Here is a 25,478-nt window from a genome sequence, read left to right as displayed (position 1 = left end):
AAGCCCAGCGAGAGGCAGGGCCCTGCTCAAACTCTTGCAGCTGCCTGGGAGAGGCCACGGGAGGTCCTGCTCCCATAGGAGGAAGTCGGGAGCCGAGAGCCCGTGCGGGGTTGACGTGACAGCTGCTTCCAGCCTGGCCTCGGGCCCGGAGCTGGCGGGGAGCTGGCAGGTGGCATGTCCCTGCCCACAGGGGGTACTTGGGGACTGCCAGGGTCAGCCTGTGTTCCCTGGACCCAAGTGTCATTCCAGGGGTGGGAGGCGGCCAGTGGTGGGGAGGGAGACTTTGAGGCCTTGCCAAAACAAGCCTGCTAGACCTCCTGGGAGGCGTTGTCTCGTGTACTCTGACCGTGCGTTTGTTTCTGGCTCCTGGGCCTGCACACTCCTGGGGCTGCCTGCTGCCAGACCCAGCGCGCTACTGTGGGCACCTTGGGCTGGGGTCTTTCCCTCCCTGCCACTGCTCCCCCCCGCCCCCGCCGTGAAGTGGCATCATTGCAGGATGAAGTGAGAGGCAGACAGAAAGTGCTCGCACTGGGCGTGGGGTCTGGAGCTGCTCAGCGGGTGGCCAGCTGCTGTGGCCATCCCTAAGGCTACCGCCGGTGGTGGCCCAGGCGGGGGGCCGAGCCTGCCTAGCCAGAGCCCTGCCCACGACACCCCTTCACACCTGGCTGGACCCGTGGAGCCCAGTCAGTGCAAGAGAAGCCAGAAATGACCCTCTGGCAATGTCTAGGAGCCCAAGATCACCAAGGACAAGGAACAGAAAGGGGCGAAAGAAGCCACACCTCTGAGGCGGGAGGCCCGAGCTGGCCGCTGACACACTCTGTAAGCAAGCCCTTTGGGCCCCTCGTGCTCGTCCATAAGGTGGGGGTGCAGTTTCCCGCCTTGGTAATCATAACGATCTTCATCCTGACAGCCATCTACTGAGGGTTTTCTGTGCTCGGGGAGCGTGGGTGTGGAAATAGGCCAGGTGCATCCTTGCCTTCAGGGGTGCCTGGCGGGGGGGGGGGGGGGGCGGGCGGTGAAAGGCTTCCTGGAGGAGGCAGTCCCTGAGCCAGGTTGGTTGTGCAACTTGGAGTTGACCAGACTCTGAAGGGGAGGGAAGCAGAGAGGTCATTTAATAAATCACCCCTGGCCTTGAGCCTGGAGTGAGCCTCTCTGAGCCTCAGTCTTCATCTGTAAAGTGGGGATAACAGCTACCTGCTATGCCTAATGTACAGGTTGTTGTGAGCCTCACAAGTGGATGGAGCATGGAAATGCTTTATACGCTATGAAATGCCAGGCGCCTGTTCACTGCTGGGTTTTGTGATGTCTGGGGCCCTGGGAGTTAGGGAAACCCCAGGCCAGCATCTGGGTCTGGGAGAACTTCGGCTCTGTTCTGAGAGGACTACGGTCAAATCCCTTGGGGACAGCCAGCCACTGTTTGCGCACACCCCTTGGGGTAGGAGCTCCGGAGGACTTCCGTGCCAGGGCGTGGCAGCCATGACCTAATCACAGCAGTGCCCTGAGGGAGGGGGGATAAGTCAGCCCAGAAACCCTTCAGGTCAAAAGCCCAGCATCCTGGTGGGGGCTGGGCGCTCTGGTCAGGCCTCGAGGACCTGCCAGGCGAAGGGGTGGAGGGTGGGGGAGCACCATGCCGTCACCTGTGGAGAGAGGTCTGCATTGTTCTGTTAACTGGAAAAGCAAAGCAGAGAGCACGGGGAACAGAGCTGTTTTGAAAATGGGGAAAAATGTATCTACACATATGCAAATAATACAGAAATACTCAGACACATCAAACTGGTTATCACTGGGTGGCAGGATTTTATTTTCTTTTTTTTTAAGATCTTATTTATTTATATTTAGAGAAAGGGTAAGGGAGGGAGGAAAAAAAAGGGAGAGAAACATCAATGTGAGAGAGAAACATCGATCGGTTGCCTCTCACACGCATCTGACCAAGCACCAGGCCCACAACCCAGGCACGTGCCCTGACCAGGAATCGAACCGGCGACCTTTTGGTTTGTGGGATGATGCCCAACCCACTGAGCAATACCAGGGCTTGTCTTCTTTATTTTGAAATCTTCGTATGTGATAGACATTGTATTTCTGTAAAACTTTGGCTATGTGTGATATATGTTACAATATAATCATAATGTGGATAGTAATCGGGCCAAGCTGGTATCACCAGGCCGGAGAGTCTAAGGAGGCACCCACGGCACTAGGGCTCAGGTGAGGTCTGGACGACCCAAACCCCCCACTGGCCTTCCGGAACAATGGAGAGCAGAGTCTGGGGTGGCTTGATAAATGGGTCGCCCTGGAGGAGAGGTCTCTGGGTGGGTACCAGGACTCTCTTCTTGAGAAAAACTGGGGGTTTAGGTGGTGGCAGGTTCGCAGTCAGTGCTGTGACCAGACTGCCCCTAAAGCCAGGGACTGCGGGCTACGCCACCAGGAACATAGGGTCAGAGCCAGACAGGCAAGGGTCCTGCTGGAGTTCCGGCCACCCCCCGAGTGGGACGAGGACCAGGGACAGATTCAGAGGCCATCAGGCTGGGAAGGGCCTGTGCCATCAGGTTCCCCAATGCGTTAGGCTTCTGCACCATCACACCAGACCCCAGCAGCCCCCTTTCCCTCCACAGTGTGCGCCCTTGGCTTTGGACCCTGGGCCTCCACAGCCCTTCCTGCCTCTTCAAAAAGGAAGTAAAGAAACCAGGCCACCACTGTCTTTCCTCGGCCCCGGGGCGCCGTCTGTGGGAGCCGCCGTTATTGTCCAATCCATTGAGAAAGAAAAAAATGGCAGACGGACTCTGGTTATGAGTTGCATTTCAGTTTCAGTGATGTTAAAATGTTAAAAACTGCCTTGAAATCGGTTAGACACAACACGTGGCAGGCCCCACACTAGACTAGACCCTTCGTGTACTTTTACTCATCTAATCCTTACAGCAGCCTCTGGCTAGACATTCCTGTCCCATGGGTACAGATGAGGAAACAGGAGCCCAGAGAGGTCAGGTGACTTTTGCAGGGTCACACAGCCAGCAAGAGGTAAAACTGGGATTTGAACCCTGCTCTAACTAGATTCCGCCACTTTGTCCTCATCCGACCCCCCAAAGACAGGCTCCTGAGTTCTGGCCCTCGGGAAGAAGAAAATGTTCACACCGCAGAGTAAATCATATGCCAGTTCAGAAACGCCCCCGTGGACTGGTCAGTAAGGGCCCAGTGCTGTGGGTAATGGGCAGGCCCGGAGGAGGGCTGGGAGGTAATGGGCAGGAAGGAGCTCGGAGAGCTTGTTGGCTGGGTCATCCGCCTCATCCCTGGTATGACCATTACCAGGAGCAGCTTGGCCTGTGGCCCCCCTGGAGAGAGACCAGCGACCCACCCCACACAGACTTTCCTAGATCCTCGCCCCGACTAGCCCGTTCATTCATGCCTTGAAGCTATTTTTTAATTTAATGTTTTGAATGATTCCTTTGTTCGTGTATCAATCACTGTCTGCGTGTGAAGCGTGGCTCAGTGCTGGGGATACAGGGCAGAGCGAAGCGGACGCAGGCGCCAGCCTCGTGGGCTCCCCGACCCCGGGAGATACGGGCAGCAACCCTGCAGTCCCACAAACCTGGGCAGGTACTGGACGAAAAGAGAGGGCGTGACAGTGTGCAGAGTGATGGACCTCGTCTGGCGTCACTGCGGAAGGCTGCTTAAGGGAAGGGTTTTGAGCTGAGATCGGAAAAGTGAGTAGGCAACGAGCAGGTGCGAGTGGGTGGGGGAGCGCGCCGGGCAAGGGAGACCGCTAACCCGAGCGAAGGCCCTGAGGCTGGAGGCAGTGGGCTCTTGAAGAGCGAGTGTTGCTCCAATCCCGGCAAGGAGAAACCGGAGAGGTGAGAGGGGCCGCGGGTTATATCATCCTGGAGAACAGCCTGGGGTCCAGGGCTCGCTCTCTGGGTCTGAAACTATTTTCCTTGATCCATCGGGAGTGCTAGCAAAGGGCTGCTCACATCTGGCAAGCAGCTGGAGGTGGGGAGGGCACGGTCAGCAAGAGGGTGCTTGAATTAGTGACTTTGGAAGCAGGTGGAACATTTTTGCGTGATGACAAGGTGCAGGGTGTGGCCAAGGAAGGGATGGCAAGGTCCAGGCAAGGAGGCTATTGGAAGATAAGACGGTCCTTGTACCCAGGCGCACGGAGGCTGGCGAGGCCGAGGGACTTGTCTGGGTCACACACACAGCTAGGAGCTGGCTCTCCTGGAGTGCTTTTCTGTGCTGTGAGTTCCAGACTTCAGATCGTGGTTCCTTTCTTGAATCTTCCTCTGGAGATGAGAATGTAATGCTGTTGAGTCTATCTACAGCCCAGGCTGGGAGTTGGGAGGCCTGGGAAGAGAACTGGGGCCAGCTGGGTGACATGCAGGAAGACTTCCTGGAAGAGGGAGCAGCTTAGCTGAGCCTTGAAGGAGCTGGATGTGCAGAGTGGTGGGAGGGGCTTATCGGCCAAGGCACCTCGCGAGGAAGTGACTGGCAGCAGGAAGCCTTCGAGCCTCCTTGGGATGGGCGCGGACCTACACAGGGTTTGGCTCAGTCTAAGGGGAACAGCATCAGGCCTTGGCCAGACACCAGCGGCAGGCGGGTGGGGGCAGCTGCCCCGGCAGGGAGCCGTGCTGTATCACTGACATTGTTTAGACCTGCAGGCCCATCACGATGATAAAAGAAGTCAGACTTTGAGTTGATATTATTATTCTTAAGCTCTCTATAGAAAACACACCCCCTCATTGGCTACTCCTAGGCTAACTGTTCCCCTCCCTACTGCCCTTGCCGCTCCCCAACTCCCCCTTCCTAGCAAGGGGGCCACAGGGACAGGGGCAGGGTTTCAGGCCTGCACCTCAGAAGGCCCAGGACCCATGTCCGCAGCCGCCCGCCACCACGCCGGGCCTGGGCTGGGAGGCGCTGGGACCACCGGGCTGCAGGGTCTCCACATCCAGCAGCATCCAGGGCTGCCCTTGGCCATCAGAGCAGAACCCTCTGGCCTCCTAGGTCTCTCCCCTCAAAACAGGACCTGTCGGAGTATAAGAACAGCAGTGACACGTCTCAGGTTACTTCCCCGCTCACAGATGTCTAGGGGAAACGGCAGCCTGAGAGTTGGGCTTGATGAGACCCATTTCACAGATGGGAAAATGGAGGCTTTAGTATAAAGCAGAGTGACTCCTAGAACCAAGGCTGCTGATGGCCCACATCCCCTGTCCCAATAGCACCGGCACCCAGGCTGGGGTGCACATCTCCCTGCCACCCACAGCCACCTCGGAGCCGGTGGGTGATCTCGCCATCCCGAACGCTGAGCAGCACAGGGACCCGCCTGTGGCCCAGTAAGAGGCCAGTAAGGGGCTGGACTATGGTTTTAGCATCAAGACTTAGAGGTTTGCGTTTCGTGTGGGATCAGCCACTGAGGAGTCAGGTGGCCCTGGACAAGTCACACCCCTCCCTGGGTCCCTGTTTCCTCACCGCAAAGTGAGGGCCGAGACGAGATGAGCTCTGTCGTCCCTGCAGCCTGAAGACCCTCTCCGAGGGCCTCCCCACCTTCTATTCCGGTGGCCTGTACAGTGAGGTGTGTAAGACACTCTTTGGGGTACAGGAAAAATGTTATCTAAACAAGAAAATAATGTTTAAAAGCTTGGGCTCCCCCCTGGTCGGGTGCTCAGTGGGAACGTTGCCTGGTCCCTCAAAAGGTTTTGGGCTTGATTCCTGGTCGGGACACATACCTACGCTGCAGGTTCCATCCCTGGTCAGGGTGTGTACGGAAGGCAACCGAGCAATGTTTCTCCCTCACATCAGTGTTTCTTCTCTCTCTCTCCCCCCCCTCCACACCCCCCTTCTCTGTCTCTAAAACTCAATAAATATATCTTCAGGTGATGATTTAAAAAACAAATCTATTTTTAAAAAAGCTTTGTTTCTGCCGTGGCTGGTGCAGATCAACGGATTGAGCGATGGACTGCAAAGCAAAAGGCCGCCAGTTCAATTCCCAGTCAGGACACATGCCTGGGTTGCAGGCCAGGTCCCCAGTAGCGGGTGCATGAGAGGCAAGCACACATGGATGTTTCTCTCCCTCTTTTCTCCCTCTCTTCCCCTCTCTCTAAAAATAAATAAATAAAATCTTAAGTAAACAAATAAGTAAACCTTGGTTCCCACCACTGTAACCTCCCGGTCTCTGCTAGGCTGCTGCCACTTCAGATACGCCACCACGCTGGCGACTATGCTTTGTTCGGGTGAAGTGTGAGCTCTTCATTTTTCTACCCATTCCCGGGGCAGAGACCCCATAGCTACCTCTGGGCCCACAACATGGGGTCTGTCTTGAACTGGACTTGGAAAATGTGGGTTCAGTTGATATGCCCCAATTTTACCCTTCTATTGTGGGGGCGGCTGGGGCTCTGCTGGTCTTTCTAGCAGCAGAGTCTTGGGGTCTGTCTTCCCTCCTGACAAGGAGACCCATCACGTCCAGCCTAAACCACGGTCCAGAGAAACGCAGTCCCCCTTGCAAAAATCCGAGGGGGCCCAGCTAGGGTGAATGACCCCCGGCCTCACCATTAGAAGCCCTTTCTTCCCCAGCCATCCTCGGAATGTGTGCCTCTGAGGATGACGGCACAGATAAGGGACACACTGTTTGGTGTGCTGTCCAGGCACAGGATCAAAGGAAGCTTTGTTCCCTGTCTTAGAGGACTGTCCTGGGCTGGGGCGCTGGAAACCTAGATCCTATTCCTGCTTCTGCCCGGTTTGGGTGGCCCTGGGGGTGCTGACTCAGTTTCCCCTCCTGCACCCCATGATCTCCCAGGGTCTGGCCGGTGCTCCCATCCATTCTGAGGTGTGAAGTCTGGGATGCTTTGGTGGGGGGCGCTGCTCTGCCGAGGGGTTCTCAGGCCCTAGCTGGAGGGACTAAAGGTGGTCTGGGCTCTAAACCGAGTGTGAGATGGGGCCAGCTCGGAGCCTTGGGGGAGGCAACCAGAATGGGGAGGAGATGGGCAACTGAGCAGTGCAAGAAGCTCCCTCACCTGGAGTGCAGCTACCCCAGGGGCACGTGGCCCAGGGGGGCCTCAGGTCTCTGAAGGGCTGTGGTGGGGCAGCGGACGTGGCTGGTGGGGACACAGGCAGTGGGGAAATTGTAGGCTTCCGCCCAGCAGGAGGAGAAAGAGGAAGTCTGATGGCCGAAACCGAGACCTTCCAGATGGAGCCGTGTGGGAAGGAAGGCAGAGAGCTGGGCTGGGTCCCCGCCCCGGGCACTGCCCCCACGTGTAATCAGATCATGTGAGAGTGGTCTGCCTAAGAATTAGATCAGATAAGAATTAGACCACGTGTTCTAATGGTGGTTCTCTCGTGGTTTTGCCTACATGTATCGATGCAGAGCGTGCACAGTTCAGGGGTAAAACACCGTGCTGGACTAGGAGGGCCTCACGGAGGAGGTTTCCCCGCACCAGGCTCTGCTCTAAGGACCTTCCCTGAATGAACGTGTGCAATCCGAGCACATCAGGGTCTGTGATTGACCCCAGTTCACAGATGAGGAGACCGAGGCACGGAGAGGTTCAGTATCCTCCCATGTACTGAAGGCGCCCTGTGCGCCCAGGCTGAACGCCTGGGTCAGCCTGCCCTGTCTCACAGCCCCACAGACAGAGGCAGGTGCCCGTGTGGTCCTGGGACTCGGAGGAGGTGGGTCTGGGTTTGCAGCCGGGTCTCTGACCCTGAAGCCAGCTTTGACCACCTGTCCCAGATGCCTACCGTGCAGATGGTGCAGCCGTCATGGGGACACCTGCCTGGATCCTGAGTGCTGGCTTGAGCCCATATAAAACGCTAAGATGAATATTTGAGTGCCTCGGCCGGTGCAGCTCAGCTGGTTGGAGCATCATCCCGTAAACCAAAAGGTCTCGGGTTCAATCCCCGGTCAGGGCGCACACCTAGGTCACAGGTTAGATCCCCGGTTGGGGTGGGTGCGGGGGCAGCTGAAAGCCCAAGCGATCACAGTTCTAAAGTGGCTCGAGTGAGGAAGTCACTGTGTGCTCAGGGTGCCGTCTGGGGACATTGCCTGCGGCCTCCTAGCTGTGCAACCTCAGAAATGTGACTCCATTGTTCCGAGCTGCGCACAGCTTGCAGCAGCCGTGAAACAGGGACAAGTCTCCCCACCCCAAGGTGGATGCAAGGAGCCAACTGAAGGGTGAGCAGGGAGGACTCTGACAATCGCAGAGTAGGGCCACAGAGGGTGGTTCTCGAAGCGTGGTCCCTGGGCCGGCTGCATCCTCATCAACTGGCGACTCGCTAGAAATGCAGATTCTCAGGCTTCGCCCCAGACTGGCTGAATCAGAACCTCTAGGATGGGCCCCATGATCTGGTGTCCATCAGTCTCGCAGGTGCCGTCCACGGGCTCTGAAGTTCCAGACCCGCTGCTGCGCAACAACTGAGGGAGATGCTGTCTCCGGTCCCAGCAGAGTCCGTCCTGGGGTGAAAGTGCCTCTGCAGCCTGGGGCGCCGACATCTTTCCTCTTCACCCACCGCTGGGCCCCTCTGGGTGGACGGAGCTCAGGGAGGCTGGGAATGGGGAGAAGGAACGTGGCCTCGCAGTCCCCTCTCCTGGCAGCTGCTGCCGGTGCCCCCTGGGGAGCTGACTAAGGCTGAGCAGTGGCATTTCTGTCCCTGTCAATAAGCAGGTGAGGGCAAAACAGGAAGGAAGTTCCCGCCCCCTCCCGGTGCGAGGCTGAGCTAGGAGACAGAGTGTTGTGCTGCCCGGCAGGTGCGGCAGCAGCAGGCCTCGCTCACCTCTGGGGACTCTCACTGCAGGGGCTGGGGTGAAGGGTGAAGGGGGATATTTTCTGGTCTAAAAGCCCCAGCTGCTGAGATGTGGCCTATAGGCCAGACCCCTCCTCCGCCCCACCCCCGCTCGATTGCTCTAAGAGCCAAAGTCTGTAGAGGCAGGTCAGGCTTTGACTCCTGGTCACCAAATCTGCCAGCTCCACACGCTCCTCCCCGACCAAAAGCCCTTCTCCTCCTGAGCCCAGACAAGAAAGCCTCAGAACCTCGCCTCTCCTCCTCACCATGCTCCGCAGCCCCTCACACCTACTGGAGCTGGGCATGAAACAAAACCCACTTATTTCTTCCTTAGACACGAGACTAAAGTTAAGAAAGAAAATACAGGTCTTGGCCAGGTAGCTCAGTTGGTTAGAGCATCATCTTGATATGCCAAGGTTGTGGGTTCAATCCCCAGTCAGGGCACATCAGCCAATGAATGCGTAAATTAGTGGAACAACTCTCTCTTCCTCTTTCTCCCCTCTCTCCCCCCCAATCTTCCCCCTCTCTCTCTCTGTAAAGTCGGTAAATAAGAGCCTTGGCTGATGTGGCTCAGTGGGTTGAGCACAGGCCTGGGAACCAAAGGGTTGCCAGTTCAATTCCCAGTCAAGGCACATGCCTGGGTTGCCAGCCAGGTCCCCAGTAGGGGGCATGTGAGAAGCAACCACACATTGATATTTCTCTCTTTCTCTTTCTCCCTCCTTTCCCCTTTCTCTAAAAATAAATAAATAAAATAAAATAAAGTCAGTAAATAAGAAATATATTTAAAAAATACAGGGCAGGGCAAAAGTAGGTTTGCAGTTGTTCATATGGAAAACTGCAATAATTAATAAATAACAATACATGACTAAACTCTTTGTTTTGTGTACTCACAACTGTAAACCCACTTTTGCCCCACCCTGTACCTTCCCAGGGCAAACATTCTAACTACTTAATTGCAGGGGCTAAATCCACGTCAGTTCTGATCAGGTCACACTTCGGGTCACGAACTTTGACACCTCCCATAGTTTCGGGTGCCAGCTCCGTAGCTGGAATTCGGGGCCCTTGCCCGCCCCACCTTCCTAGCCATGGCCCTCATTGCCCCTGGCATTCGCCCAGATCCCAGCTACACCAGACCCTTGTGGTTTCCTGGATGTGCCTGGTGCTTCCCCGCCCTGCACCACATGCCCCTATCTTCACCTCTGGGCTCCACCCTGAGCCACAGTACTGCCCGGTGTGGCCGAGCGCCCAGCCGTTCACTGGGGGTCCCCTCCTTTCATTCTGTGCTGGGCTCGCCCCACGTGGCCTTTGCGGTTTAGTTCCAGAATCTGCCCCGCAGCCCCCTCACCAGCTCCCCAGAGTTCCATCTCCCTGCTGTAGCCTGCTTAGTCTTTTTGCTGTGAATTGGGTTTGCTGGTTACTGACATCAGCCTCTGCCGTCAATGTGAGCTCCCGAGGGGCAGTGGCCCCTGTCAGGGTCCTCACTGGCTGTCCTGCATAGTGCCCAGGACACGACGGGCTCCAGGAGGGCCCCAGTGATTCTGACGGAACTCACTCCGGGCCCCAGGCCCCTTGCAACAGGGCAGGCTGTGTGCCGATTTGTGGGTCCGAGGCAGGGGTCTGCTGACGACAGAACACAGACCCCGGCCAGACGCCCACCCCAGGACGGGCCTGCAGGCCTGCCTCCTGCTCGCTGGGACCCTTAACAAAGCACCCTCTCTGGGCCTCAGTGTTCCTCTTGGTCCAAAGACAGATCCAGAAACTCTGCCCAAGGAATGCACAGTGAGCAGGGAGTGGAGCTTCCAAGTTGCCAGTCTCCTGGAGGTGTCTTCAGAAAGTCCAGAGTCCCTTATCTCTCCAAACGAAACTGCCAGATAAGGAGATTGTGGGGCAATAAATCCGCTCGGAGTTTTGGCCAAGGCCTCGGATGGGGACAAACAGGAAGGAGCCCTGCTCTGTGTCCCCAGCGTGCAGGCAGGAAGGCACCAGCCCTCTGAGCGCCGGGGCCGCCGCCAGGCAGACAGCTCCACCGGCTGTGGTGTGCGCAGCCTGCTCAGCCCTCGGTGGACCATCTCGGCAGGTGGGCAGGGCGGAGGCATTCCCGTTCTGTGGGTGGAAAGTCAAAACCTGAGAAGGGACGAGATTTGCCCTGGGCCAAGGAGCAAACAGGTGTCAGAGTTGGTGTCAGAATCGGGACTCTCCAACCTGACTGCACATCTGCTGTTAAAGGACAGGCTCAGCCCCCAGGTCCTCAGGCCGCACGGGGCGGGGGCCAGGGGTCAGGAGAGACTTGGGGTGCTGGTGAAAGTGCAGTCCAGGAGCCAGGCGGGTCTCCCCCTCAGCGCCTACCTAGGGATCTGGCCTGTGGGCACACAGAGCAGAAGGGAGGGAGAGATGGATGGATGGGTGGCTGGGTGGACAGATGGATGGACAGATGGATGGACAGATGGAAGAAGGAAGAAACACAGGGAGCAGGACAGGAGGAAAGGGAGGGGCGCCCATCAGCTGAGCGCCTACCTAGCACCAGACGTATGCAGGGTGTTTGACATCTGTTATTTCATGTAATCCCCGGCAAGACCCTGCCAGTTAGCTATGAGGGCACGTCTTGACGGGAGGGAGGCTGAGGCCCAGAGACAAATGAGGTCGAGGATTTGAACCTGGTTCCTCCTCTCCCCCTGCCCTGAGCTGCCGCATTGCTCAGTCCCGGCAGCCCGGGAGGCCCCGGGAGGCGGTTCTGTTTGGACTGGGCCCAGAGAGGTGTTGTGAGAGGAGGGGGCGTCCTCAGAGCCCAGCTCAGTGCCCACGGACTGTCGCAGGTGGACTAGGCTCAAGGCAGAGAGAAGCGGGTGAGCAGAGATGGGGTGTCTGGGAAAACACGATGCTTTGAGGGGAGAGCAGATAAATCAGTTTGGCTCAAGGGGCAGGTCTGTGGAGAGGAGAAGGTGGGGCCTCACACCCCAGGTCTGGCTGAGGGCTTTATCCTGAGGATAAGGGGGTCCTGAGGGCAATAGCACAGTCTAGGCGGGGGCAGGGTAGAAGCCTGGGCTGGGGCAGGAGGGGGTGAGGAGCAACAGAACCACTAAGAGGAAAGACTGCCCAGGCTGGGCACAGCTTGAGAGAGGGGCAGAGAGCAGGGAGGGACCCTGGGGTGGGGGGGTTGGGGCGTCCGAGGAGGTGCCTGCCTCCCAGGGCCCAGGGAGCTGGCTCTGGACAGTGTCAGATGTCAGGAGGAGGCGCCCCCTCAGGCTTAATCTCATCAGGTGGAAAGAGGCATTTTCTTGGCTGTCTCTCTGATTCCCTCTGTATTTCCTGTGGGCCTGTGGCAGGGCATCTGTGCTGGACTGGGGAGGGGGAGGGAAACGGAGGTGGGGCAGGGGCAGAGAGGACCTGTTTTCTACTGGTGGCTGCAGGAGGCCTCTGCCTCCAATGCTGATATGGGGAGGTGAGCATTCAAGGGGGGCCCATGCCACCACCCCTCCCCACCAAGAGCCCCAAGAGCCCCAGTTCCCTGAGCACGGGGCTGAGCTCAGCCGCTGGCCTCCGCTCGGAGAGCCCTGCCAAAAAGATGCACAAATACACTCTTCAGGTTCTTCCTGATCAGCACGGGTTGCTAGCTCTCACTTTGCTTGTCTGCTCCCTCCGTCAACATGGTAAGCACCCGGGGTCAGGGCTTTGTGCCTAGCGGGCTGCCTTGCACTTTCTGATTTGGGACTCAGATCCCCCAAATGCTGGGCCCTCGGCATGTACCTGTCACGCCCTAAATCAAAGCTCAGGGTCCTGTAGACGCTGGGACCACGACAGCGGTAGCAGCAGACAGGTGTTGAGTGCTAAGCACTCACCCAGCATTGCCCCTTGTGCTGGGCGGACTGTCTCACTTAATCGTCAGGGCAGTGCTGGGAGACAGGGAGGACCGGGGACTGAGCGGGTTGGCTTTGTTTCCAGCTCAGCTGCCTATGAGCTGTGTGATTTTGGGCAAGTAACTTAACCTCTCTGTGCCCCTGTGTCCTCATCTGTAAAAATGGGGTGAGAGTGTTTATGGAATTGTTGTGAGGGTTGTTAACACATGGAACCTACTTCACACATAGTAAGCAATATAAGGGTTAGCTATTTGTTGTTGTTGTTGTTGTTGTTGTTGTTGTTGTTGTTGTTGTTGTTACAATGCCTGATTTTCCTGGTGAGGAAGTTACACTAAGTAACGTGCCCAGAGTCACACAGGTGTTATGGACGTGCTCTGTAATCGCGGTGTTCAGCCGGACCCCCAAATAGCCACATGTGGCTGCGGAGCCCTTGAAATGTTGCAGTGTGGAGAAGGAGCTGAAGTTTACGTTTATTTCATTCTAACGTTAATTTAGAAGCCAAGTGGGACTGTCCTGGACAGAGCGGGTGCCTGGGTCACACAGCTGGTGATGAGATTCAAGAGACTCTGATGTGCATGTTGCAAACCGCCGCTCTGTGCTCCAGCCACCTGTCAAGGTCGTGGCCGCTCATCCTGTCCTGCTCTCGGCCGGTCCCCTGAGCGGCGTAAACCTGTGGCAGACGGTGACTGGGTCGTTCGTCCCCGGCCCCCACCACAGGGCCTGGCACAGAATAAGCACCAAGTAATGGTGGAGGAAGGTTGGGGGCTGAATTAAATCATATTCACCTCTCTTTACAAGCCTTCTTGGATTGTTCGCCTTTGCAAAGTTCTGTTCACCGGTTCAGGATGTTGGGCCCTTTAAGAAGTCAGTTCTAGAGTCTTCTCTTTCCCAGGCAAGCAGCTGTCAGGGTCAGGGTGACTAGGACGTAGAATCATTGCATGGAAATCTGATCAAGTTTTCTGGAACCTCTGGGTAGGCGGTAGGGGGACTTCCCTGATCTCAGCGCTGGACCCCCTCCAGCCCGGAATTTCCCCCACCCTGGGCAGACTGGGACAGCGTGTCGCCCGCCCTCCCTCCGGGGAGAGCGACAAGGCCTCTACCTGCTTTGAAGGAGGGAAGAAAACTAGGCCTGAGGGATGAGACCCTCGTCACGGCAGACCTGTTGCTGGCTTGTGGAGGGCAAAAATAAAGGCACCTGCGCCCAGCACTGACCGCTAACAAGGGCCTGGCCTCAGGGGGACAGAAATGATGGGAGAAAAGACCTGTGGCCGAAACCTGTGGTTTCTTATATCGGCCCCGGGAGGAAGGAGGGCTCCACAGGCAATGGCTGGTGCAGAGCCCTGGCTGACAGCACGGCGGCCCAGGCTTCCTGGTCCAGAACCCCACTGCCTGGGGAGGGGGGGGGGCGGTCGGAGGCCCTGGGAAGGATCCAGGGTGAACTAGAGAGGGGCTTTCCTAGTCAAGTCTGGGGCCAAGGCTGGCCGGGATCAGGGCAAATTCCAGGATGGGTGATAGTCTGTCAGGGATTAGCCTCAAGGTGAGGGACCCGCCCATGACTAGGTGTTTATTGTGTTAATTATTGGTCTCTGTAGAACACCTTCAAATAGAGTGTTCTGTGCTCTTATGGTAATTTTTTTTTATTTTTTAAAACTAGGAAACTTGTGGTTCTAACCTCCCTCTGTTAACTGCGGCCAACATAAGCGTGGCGTTCGGACTCTCGTGAGGCACGTGTGGGGCTAGTTCGCTGACCGGAAGGTCAGGTTTTAAGAGGAAAAAATAAACTAAAACCCCGCACATTAGACGCGGAACCCCAAACTTGCAAGGGGACGATGGTGGCCGGCAGCCCCAGACATCTGCCGATCCTGGACGCCCCGAGATCACATCAGGTAACTTCATTCTTTCCCCGAGGCCTGGAAGAGCTCGGTTAGGGAATAAGTTACTATGCTGGTTTGTACTGCACCCAGTGTGGGTTCCCTCACTGCCACCCCGCCGCTAACCCTTGCCCTGCAGTGACGGAGGGCCGGGCCGGGGACACCGGCCTTTGGAGGCAGGCAGGGTCGTTTCTGCATCTGTCTGTCTGTCTGTCTGTCTCCCCTGGCAGAGAGGAGCCTGTGGCAGGAACAGGAGCCTCCGGCCAGGAGTTGGCTTCTGTGTCCCACCTGCATAGCTCCTACTCCAATGACCTTGGTCAAGTCTCTTCCCCTGCACCAAACAGAGACGACAATCCCCAGGAGCGTTGTGAGGGGTGGGACAGCCAGCCAGCCATTCCACTCAGGCATTAAGAACTCCACTCAGCGTGATGGGAAACCCAGAGATAACTAAATCCATCTGGGAGGCGGGGAATTCACAGCCTGCAGAGCCTAATCCCTTGGCCCCGGGGCCATGAGGCATGCATGGGACAGAAGTGATGCCACCCCGGCTTTGTGCCACACCTGGGAAGGCCCGCCGTGGCTTTGATGTGGGCCCAGCCAGGTGGGACTGGGCAGGATGGGACAGCCCAGCCTGTGGGCGAGGCCTCGCCGTGCCCAGGGCCCGCGGCGACAGTCCACATTTCCAGCAAGCGTCTACTTGTGGAGAAAATAAAACTCCCGTTCTCAGAATTGCTGAGTCCCGAAACTCGTGCACGCACCGATGTGCATGTGCCTGCAGACACAATCGAACATCCGCACAGACGCACATTCGCGTGTGTGCACACCACGAGAGTGATCACATGGTGCACAGGAGCACCCCGGTGGATGCAGCTCCCATGCACAGATGTGCGTGCACAGTGCACACACAGGCACACAAACTTCACCAGCACACTTGCGTGCACACTCCTGTGCCACGGGCAAAGAAAGGGACGGGCAGCCGGCCTGGCTTGTTGCTGCTGCACCCCCCAGTTCTGTAAGTGTCCCTCCGTGGTAGCAGGTCTGGAAGAGCCTTTGCGGTAAAGATAAGGTGGTGGAAGGGGTGGGGTGGGGCGGGGAGAGGAGTGGGCAGGGGGCAGAAGGCCCTTGATGTTCACTCTGCTCCGAGGCCAGCCAGCTTCACCAGTGGAGGCCAGAGCCCCCTTTCTGGACTGTGTCCACTTACTTTGCTGAGCCTCGTTTTCCTTGTAGGTAAAGTGGGGGTGATCCTGGTCATGGGCTGAGGTGGGATCCAGGGTGTCATCATGGTCATGAACTTCAGGAACCGGGAGCTGGAGGCTGCAGAGACAGCTGGGATCAGCTCCCAGCTCCATACGTACAGTCATGTGACCTGGGGGGAAGGGTCACTTTTCACTTCTCTGCCTCAGCCCCTGCACCTGTAATGGGAAGCCAGGTAGCACCTACCTGTTCAGTTCACACAGGGGAAGCACTTGGAATGGCACCTGGCACATAGCAGCCACCCAGAACTGTGAGTTGTTATGTCCATAGAGGGGACTGTGAGCTCAGGTTGGGTTGTTGCCTGGGCTTCTTGAGGCCCCCTGACCCTGACCCTGAACCTGGGCAGACAGCCGACCTCCAGGTGGGGAGCCAAACCCCAGGCTGTAAATGGAGAGCACTGGGAGTGGCTAGAGGGGCTGTTGACGATCAGCAGATCATGTTGATTTCAGCAGCCGTGACCCGCCCCCTTGCCCACAGCCCACACGGGTGGGCACTTGGTGCCAAAGCTGGTCGGTCCCCCTCCTTGGCACTTCACTAGCATGCCCTCTCCTCTCCACCCCTGTGCCCCATTTCAGCCTAGGTGACCCTCACTTCTCGTTCAGCCCACCCTCTTTTCCTTTCAGTGGTCAGGGAAATGCACCCATGAGGAAACCTGGTCTCCTCACCCTCCTGCTTCAAGCCCCTCAGCAGCTCCCCTGGGCCCTCAGAGTCTAGGTCCTTGAATGTGGCTCCTGCAGCTGGCTGAGTCCTGCCCTCGCCCACTTCTCCCCTGCAGGCCTCCTGCATGCCGGCCATGCATGGGCACCTGTTTGCCCACACCCCCCGGTGGGGCCTGCACGGGGTGGCGTGTGAGCCAGGATGGGTGGGCTGTGCTCGGTGACAAATAACCCCCTGTCTCATGGCTCATTCCGTACGCCCCTTTCTGCCATGCTGCACATCCACCACAAGTCACTGTGGGGAGCGGTTCGGCTCCATCCATCCAGTCTCTCGGGGACACCCCGGATGATGGAGGCAGCACCACCTGGAACACGTGGCCTTCTCATCTCTTGCACCAAAGACACGTGTTCAGGAGGGAGGGCCACAGGCAGGTCTTACACTTCAGCCTGGAAGTGGCGAATGTCATTGCCGCCCGTGGCCAGACTGTGGATGCTGAACTGCAGGGAGACCAGGATGTGCGGGGAGTGATGGACTGTCTAGTGAGCATCGCCACTGGCCATAAACAGGTTCTTCCCACTCCCGCTGCTGCTCAGAGTGAGGTGGGTGGGGGGTGGTGCGGGCCTAGAGCTGAGCCTGCTGACTTCTCCCTGCTCCCACACCCCAGCCCAGGCCTGTGGCAGCTTCCCCAGGGAGGTCTCGGTCCCTGCTGTTCCTTTCTGAGAGGACTCCAGGGCAGAGAAAGCAGTGCTGCCACCCAGCAGGTGGTGGCTTTTATCTTACACATGCTGACTAAATCCCTTTCTGATTCTGTTTCCCTTGTCCAATTGACTGCTAGGAAGCTCAGACCGAAATCTGAGGCCCCCCTCCTCCGTGTGGGGCGCCTGGCAGCCCACATTCGGGAGCTTCACTGCCCCGCACCCCAGGCGATCCCTTTTGTTCCCACGTGCCCCCCCCCTCCCCGCCCCGCTCCCCATCTCGTCCTCATGGCTTTTCCACTCCCTGCTGTCTCGTGCTCCCTCTCTCTCTGTACGGCCTCTTCCACCCTTTCTGGGATCAGACAGGATTCATTCGTCCGTCCCTGCCTTCTGTGCTGCTTCCTGTAGCTCCAGCAAATGCAGCCAAAAGGGAAAGTGGAAAGGTCTGGGCTTCCCAGGACAGACCTGCCCCTGTGAGGCGGGTGGGCTGCCTGTCAGGGCGTAGCCCGGGGGTCAGGCCCTTGGTCACCATGACTTCCTGAGGTCAGCAGTCTGATCTTGTGCCTTTGAACTGAGCACAGAGAAGAGAGCCTTTGGGGTCAGCTGCCCAGGCCAGGCAGATGCCTTCTTTGTCCCGACCCCATGCATATGCAGCCACTCTTGTCTCCCCCTGGGCAGTTCCCAGGGCCTGGGGTGAGCAGTGCCCTGTGCCGGGTCCCCCTGGAGCGGAGCCCAGACCGCCTGTCTCAGGACGCTCCAGCTGGTAGAGAAGTTGAGGCCTGACACCGAACTCCAGATCAGGGCGGACGGCATCAGGGACCTAAGGGCAGGGAGGGGAGACGCTGTGGGGAGCAGAGGGGAGCAAGATCTCTGCTACTTGAGGCATCGAAGAAGACCCTGGGGGCTTGGGAGCCGGCCATGGGAGGATATGGGCTTGCGGAGAGGGGTGCAGGCCACCGGTGCCAGAGGAGGGCAAGCCAGGCAGAGGGAAGGGCGAGGGCGGAGGCCCCAGAGCACCAGAAATGCAGGAGCAGACCCTAGGGAAGGAAGCGGGGTGGTGTTCTTCATCTGGAAGGTGCCCTTTAGAAGATGAGCAAGGAAAAGTCAGTCTCGGAATATGGGGTGGGACCCAACCAGAAGGCCTTGAATGACAAGCTGAGTTTGTCCTTGAACCTGTAGGGCAGCAATGCAGGGTGACAGCGGGGTGGGGGCCGGGGGGTAAGGAGTCCACCAGGCTCGGTATCCAGAGGATCCCTCTGGCCTCCATGGGGAGCGTAGATGGGAGGCTCCGGTGGGGCCACTGGGGCTGGGGGTGAGGGGCTGGGCCTGAGCAGCGGGAGGCTGCGGGGAGGCCACTCACGAGGCCCAGACCCTCTTCCAGGCCCTGCTGGCCTCCACTGGTGTCCTCTTCACTCGCATCGCCCAACGAATATGCTAACAATGTGTGTATATAGTTGTTTTTTTTTTAACATCTCCTTGTTGATCTTGCCAAACTACCGGTAATTCCCCAAACATTCCGTATTTTCTTCTATCTCATGGCCTTTTCTCGAGCTGTTCCATCTGCCTGGGACACCTCCTGCCTGCTCTCTCTTGTCCTGCCAGCAGGGGTAACTCCTACTTGACCTTCAAATCACAGCTCACGTGTCACTTCCTCTGGGAAACCCTCCCTGACTGCCATGTACAAACCTCCATTATTACCTAAACCCCCCTGCATCCCAGTGGCCTGGTCTCCCCCCGCGGCCTCACTCACAGGACCCTTTGCTCCTGTAAGGCTGGGCTCGGACTTACTCTTTCCGAAACCCCAGTGCCTGGCGCAGGCCTGGTCACACGGCGACACTCGGGAAATACTGAGGGAACAAACACGAGGCTGGATGAGAAGCCAGGACAGCTCAGGATGCCTGGGTGACAACAGTGGTGGCCATAACTGTTGCTGTTGATCGAGGGCTCCAAGTGTGTCACCGAATTTAATCCTCATGACAGGTCTGTGAGAAGGACACTTTCGTCGTTCCCATTTTACAGATGAGAAAACGGAGGGTTCCGAGGTTTAGCCACTTGCCTGCCCAGCTGGCAAGTGGAGCACAGGCAGGCTGGCTCCAGCGGACCCAGCATTCCCCCCACCCCGGTGGGGCTGGGAGGGGGCGGGGTGGCTAGTCTTGTCAGGCGAGACGGTGGACTGGGAATGTGGTGAGGTCTCTCTATGGTTTTTCTGCTTTTTTTGTCTTCACATCGGAGGGGTGAAAAGCAGACAAGTCAGCAATAACCGTACATCACCTCACCAGGTCCGCAGAAGTAGCCACCGTTACAGCCTGTTCACTTGGGTGACCTCCGTGGCACGTCACTTTCGGGGTTGTGTCCTCTCGTATTCCCAAGGTGGGACCCCCGTGTGTCCCCCAGTCAAGGCAGTGAGCCTCACGCTCCTTCTGTCCTGCTGGTCCCCCGCAGATGTCATGGCACCCCCAGTACCGGAGCTCCAAGTTCCGCCACGTCTTCGGCAAACCGGCCAGCAAGGAGAACTGCTACGACTCGGTGCCCATCACCCAGAGCGTCCAAGACAACCACTTCTGCGCCGTGAACCCCCACTTCATCGCGGTCGTGACTGAGTGTGCCGGCGGCGGGGCCTTCCTCGTCATCCCCCTGCACCAGGTAAGGAGGCCCAGGGGGCTCAGGCCCACACAGCGCCCCGGAGGCACCTCGGGGCCGAGGGAAGGTAGGAAAGAGCCTGGCTTTCTGCCACCACGCGTGGGTTCGAGTCCTAGACCGGCCCTGTGACTAGCCTCGTGACCTTGAATAGGCCATTCCCCCTCTGTGAGCCTTGGTTTCCTCACTGGGAAAAACATACCTCCCCTGGAATTTCAGCAGCTGTTCCTGGGATTTTCCCTCCACCCCACTGCCAAATAATTCACTCCTGAATAAAACATAATTACTTTTTCACCTTCACCCCAGGATATGTTTATTGATTTTAGAGAGGAAAGGGGAGAGAGAGAGAGACAGAGGTCGGCTGCCCCTCGAACGCACCGCGACCTGGCGTCAAACCTGCAAGCCAGGCACGTGTGTCCTGACCAGGAATCGAAGCCCCAACCTTTTTGGTATACAGGATGATGCTCCAACCAACTGAGCCACCCATCCAGGGCAATAAAATATCACTCTTAATGCACTGCCAGGCTCACACAACATCTGACAGATCTCCAAAGCCACCTTCCCTCCCCTGAAAGGAAAACAAACCTTAAGCCAAAATCCACGGTGGGAGAGGAGAGCGGTGTGTGAGCGGGCAGAACGGGCTTGTCCTGAGACCAAAGGTTATTTAACCGTAGAGGCCGGGCCACAGGCATTAGCTGATATTTGATGGTTGTCAACCCCCCAAATGGCAGTCTCACATAGAAAAAGAAATAAAACCACTATTATTTATAGATGTGATTGACTCCATAGAAACACAGAACATGTAGTCAAATCCTGAGAAAAACAACAGGAATATTTGGAAGGTGGTTGGATTAAAAAAAAAAAAAGAATACAAAGGTGAATTGCATTGTCACATGCCAAGAATGCTCCGAAAGCATGCACATTCGCAGCGGGAAAGCAGAGTGAACGCCTGGGAGTGGACGAGCAAGCCTCAGAAGGAGCGCATTTCTGAGAGACCTGTGTTCGTGACCCAGGCCAACGGAAATGCGTCCCATGTTCATGAACAGCCCTTCTTCCTCCCTCCCCCGAATCCCCACACGCCTCTCCTGCTTAGGATGCACCCACAGCCTGTTTTCCCCACTTAGGACACCGCGCTCTGAGTACTTGGAATGGGAGTCATTGGTGTTCTGCTAGTACCTGCAACACCTGGAAGAGCAGGTGCTTTGTTGATGCATATATCACATTGTGGGAACACAGTTGCTGCTCATAAATTGTCAGGGAGCACCCAATGATTGTTCATCCAGATGAATAGGGAGCGCGCCATTGGCCAAGGGCAGAGGCATGGAGGCGGGGCTGCGTGTGGACTGTCCAGGGAACAGCGCAGGGGGCTGTCTGGCCGGAGCAGACGGAGCAGACGGAGCAGACCGGCACCGTGTTTGGGGCAGGAAGGAAAGTGCCCCGGGAAGGGCTGGGGCAAGCTGAGCAGGGCCTGGAAGGCCAGGAGGAGAAGCGTGAGCTGTGTCCTAGAGAGATGAACGTTTTCAAGCCGGGAAGGGTAGGTGCTGAAGGCTGGGGCGGGCAGGCCCCCTAGAAATGGCCTGTTTGCCTGCTCTTCCAGGTTCTGGGTGCTTTTCAAAGATTCTGTGCACCAAACGAAGTGCGTTTTTAATTACATATTAACACGGTTGCCTGACTTTTATTACCCAGACCTTTTCAGAACTGCCACAGTTTCTAACTCCCATGAAATGTTCAGTAGACATAGGTACGGACAGCTGACATGAAGAAGATAAATTGGTTTGAGGTGATGGGATGTGACCTGGGGGGGGAGGGGGTGGCGAGGAGACCAAGCATGGACAGGCTCAGAGGAGGTCTTTCTGGGGAGGTGACCTTTGGGCAGGCAGCCCCCGGAAGCTGGAGAGGCGGCATGCTTGGAGAAAAGAACAGCAAGTGCAGAGGCCCTGCGGTGGGAGTGGGTGTGGCGTTTGAGAAACGCCGGTGGGTTGTCACCTGGGCAACAGCTGGGGAGGCGGTGAGAGAGGGGAGCAGGGCCGGGGCTGTGTGGGCCCTATAGGGCCAGGGCGGGAGCCCCCTTTGTTCTGTGTCCCGCAGGAAAGCCCCTCAGAAGGGTCGAAGTGCGGTTGTCCTGTGCAGCCGGGTCTCGGGTGTGATGCGCAGCTAATTCCCGTTGGGCTTTTGGAAGTAGTATCATGAACAGCTTGAGGGCACGTGTTGGTGGCTGCTGTCACAGGCTCCTCGGGGTCCGGCACAGCAGGAGCTGGGAGCCGCGAGTCAGAGCATGGGTTCAGATTCAGTGGGTCCAAAGGAGCTGGGGGTCTGTCTTCCAGGGAGCTCCAGAGTGGCCAGAGGAAGGACAGGAGGCCCCTGAAATCCGAATCTCAGATGAACACCAGATAACTTTTTGTTGCTTATTTGTCCTTTTAATTAAATGATTTAGTTTGCGATCACTGTAGATTCACATGCAATTGTAAGGAACGACAGATTTCTGTGTCCCCTTCACCCAGTTCCCCCCCAGTAGTAACATCTTGCGAGATCGGAGCACAATAGCACTGCTGCAGCGTGATTGACGTCAGGACAATCAGATACAGAATGTTGGCCTTGCTGTGTGGCTCAGGTGGCTGGGGCTTTGTCCTGTACACCAAAAGGTTACAGGTTCGACCCCCAGTCAGGGCACATACATAGGTTGTGGGTTAGCTGGGGCTCATATGGGAGGCAACTGATTGATCTCTTTCTCTCCCTGCCCCCCACTTCCTGTCTCTCAAATCAATAAAAAAAAGTATATATCTATCCTTGAGAGGAAGGATAAAAAAAGATAGAGTGTTGCCAGCCTCACAAAGACCTCCCACGTTGCCCTTTTACAGCCCACCACTCCCCTCACGCCCACTGGCATCTCACCCTTGACAACCACGCATCTCTTCTCTGTCTCTATGCTTTCAGGCAGTTTTCAGATGGTGGTATGAATGTAACCACATAGTATGTCACCTTTTGGGCGTGACCTTTTCATTCAGCATAAAAGACCCGTCCAAGTTTCTGTGTGTATCAGTAGCTCGTTCTTTTTTGTTGCTGAGTGGTATTCCGCGGTGTGGATGCACTGCTGTTTGTTTAACCCTTCGCCTGCTGGAGGCCGTCGGGATTCTTTCCAGTTCGGGGCTGTTGTGAATCAAGCTGCCATAAACATTTGCCCATGGGTTTTTGTGTGAACATTGAGTTAAGTCTCCATTTCTGTGAGATAAATGCCCAGAGTACAGCGATGGGTCGTAAAACACATTTAGTTTTATGAGAAGCTGCCAAGCTATTTTCACAAAGAATTTCTCAGTGTAAGTAGAATATCATATTGGATCTCCTTACACTAAACATAACATTTGTTTTTTACCTGAAATTCAAATATCCCTGGGCACCTTGTGTTGTTTTAATAATTCCGGCATCTCTTCTTCTGGGTGGTGCCAATGCTGCTGGTTTGTGAAGTACATTTCAGGAGCTAGATTGCCTTCTAGTTATTTTTTACAACTGTGAAAAAAATTCTAAACACAAAAGTAGATTAAGGCCCTGGCCTGGTGTCTCAGTTGGTTGGAGCTTTGTCCTGTACGCCGGAAGGTTGTGGGAACCGACTGATGTTTCTCTCTCTCTCTCTCCCCTGCCACCTCTTGCCCCCCTCTCTAAAATGAGTAAAAACCGTATCCTCAGGTGAGGATTTTTTTAAAAGACTCTCAAAAAGTAGATTGAAAACAATATAATGAACTTTCCTATACCCAGATTCTACAATTGTCAAGACTGCCACTCTTGCTTCATCCATTCCCCCCTCCAAAGTACTTTAAAGCAAACCCTGGGCATTTTGTCGTTTTGTCCCTACACACCTCAGTGTGTGGCTCCAGAGAACAAGCACATTTTCTGACTCGACCACAAGGCCGGGGTCACAGCGCTGACACCAACTCCTGTGTCGCCTGGTTCCCCCTTCAGGTGAAATGTCGTTGATCGCCTCCTAAATTCCTCGTGTGTTTGAGTCCAGGTCCAGAACAGCCCACGCATTGCGTTTGGTTGATATTTTCTGAAGTGAGCACATCCAGGGTGACGGAGCAGGAACAAGAGGCCGAAAGAGGGAAAGGACGCAGGTGCTAGTCCCATCCCCCGGCACTTACGCTGGACAGATGGGACGGTGTTGACGCTGATGCCGTCGTTGGCCCATTTTGTAGGGAGTATTGCCCCATTGTGCAGATGAGACTGCTGAGGCCCAGGGAAGGCGAATTCCCCTAGGACCCTGGGCAGCAGGGGTGAGGACCCAGATGTGGCCCAGACAAATGTCTCCTTGTCGGTTACCAGGGATGATGTCCCATCCAAGCAGAGAAGTGTTAGTAAAGAGGGTTATGTGCCCCCTGGCTGGTGTGGCTCAGTGGACTGAGTGCCAGCCTGCGAACCAGAGGGTCACCGGTTCAATTCCTGGTCAGGGCACATGCCTGGGTTGCAGTGGGGTCCCCAGTTGGGGGCTTGCGAGAGGCAACCAGATTGGTGTTTCTCTCTCTGTCTTTCTCCCTCCCCTCCCTTCTCTCTAAAAATAAATAAAATCTTAAAGGGAGGAAGGGAGGGACAAGGTAGCTAAGTATTTCCTGGAGTGTCTGCGGTGGAAGGTGCCTGGCCTCACCATAATGTCCCGGAAATTTTTCTCACAAGGGCTAGGCTGCCCCAGGCGGTGTCAGGTGTCCCAGAGGGAGTGACTCCAAGCCCGGGCCCTTCCTTCTGCAGGCCGCGACCCGGGTGAGCCTTGGGAGGGAGGCGCCTGCAGCCTTGGCAACAGAGGGCTGTTCTCAGGAGAACAGGGCGCAGGGGGAGGGTCTGGGGACAGGCCTGCCCCAGCCTGGGGACATGCCAGACTGGGCCCCTGACCCTGGGGCCAGGCTTGCAGCAAGCAGATCCACCTCTTGAAGGGCAGAAAGGTGGACTTTGCTGTGAGGTGTGGAGAACGGAGAGAAATGAAAGCAAGACCAGGAAGTGGGCTAGTCCGTTTTCTGTTTTTGTTTTGTTTTAGTCTCTTTCAGTTCTATGGATCTGTTTAGCCTGGAAAAGAACCCATTCAAGGAATGGGTCCTCTGCCTTCAAATTTCCCAGGCACTGGCCTGGGAGCAGGTGGAAAAGGTGTCTAGGAGATCCCAGAGGACAGAACTAGGGCCAGAAGCAGCAGTGAGGGGAGTGGAAGGGGCCACAGGGAGGCCACACCAGGCCGGAAGTAGGAAGAGTTTTCTCACAGGAAGTGTGGTCTGAAAGTGGAACAAACCACCTGGGTAGGAAGTGAGCGCCGCATCTCTGGAGGTGACCAAATGGAGTTACCAGATAACCTCTGTGGTTCACCATTTCCAACCCCCGATGTGGGATTCTGCTGCAAACCATCTTCATGCTCATCTCTGACTCTCTAAGTTATGGTTCCTTCACATGTGCAAACGTGTTCCTTGGAGAGTGAGAGTGTACTTGAGTTCGTCAGTTGGAATGTGGTCCAGGCATCGACTGACCCAGTGAGGTGTCCCTGGAGCGAATGCCCATCGGCTGGGCGGGAAGAGATGGGAGTCCCTTTGCAGAACGGTGTGGCCTCACACCGGTATATCCCCGGGCCCCTGAGACATTCTGAACAGCGACAAACCTGAAGAGTTGTGGTCGTCAGCTCCGATGAATTTGTACTGGCAAATTTACTGAGAACTTAGCACACGCCAGCCACTCTCTTAAGCACTTTGTGTGATTTAACTCATTTAATCCTCATACCGACCTTGTGAGGT

General features: G+C 56.5%; 1 protein-coding gene across 5 annotated transcripts in view; it reads left to right on the top strand.

Annotated features, from left to right (window-relative positions):
* Positions 1-25,478, top strand: part of CORO2A (coronin 2A) — a 45,962-nt gene that overhangs the window by 4,755 nt on the left and 15,729 nt on the right. Inside the window, exons 1-3 of one of the 5 annotated variants that reach the window (XM_045840823.1) lie at positions 10,694-10,831; positions 14,263-14,494; positions 19,528-19,728. In XM_045840823.1, coding sequence (XP_045696779.1) covers positions 14,438-14,494; positions 19,528-19,728 — 258 coding nt within the window. In that variant the 5' untranslated portion in view covers positions 10,694-10,831; positions 14,263-14,437. Of the gene's footprint in view, positions 1-10,669; positions 10,832-14,262; positions 14,495-19,527; positions 19,729-25,478 lie in introns of those variants that run through there. The other 4 variants (XM_045840824.1, XM_045840825.1, XM_045840822.1 and 1 more) reach the window with 4 other exon arrangements.

Source organism: Phyllostomus hastatus, unplaced genomic scaffold (genome assembly GCF_019186645.2).
Source record: "Phyllostomus hastatus isolate PE091 unplaced genomic scaffold, TTU_PhHast_1.1 phas_contig_34, whole genome shotgun sequence".
Taxonomy (NCBI): Eukaryota; Metazoa; Chordata; class Mammalia; order Chiroptera; family Phyllostomidae; genus Phyllostomus; species Phyllostomus hastatus.
Note: the sequence above shows the minus strand (reverse complement) of the source record. Positions and strands in the feature narration are given on the sequence as shown.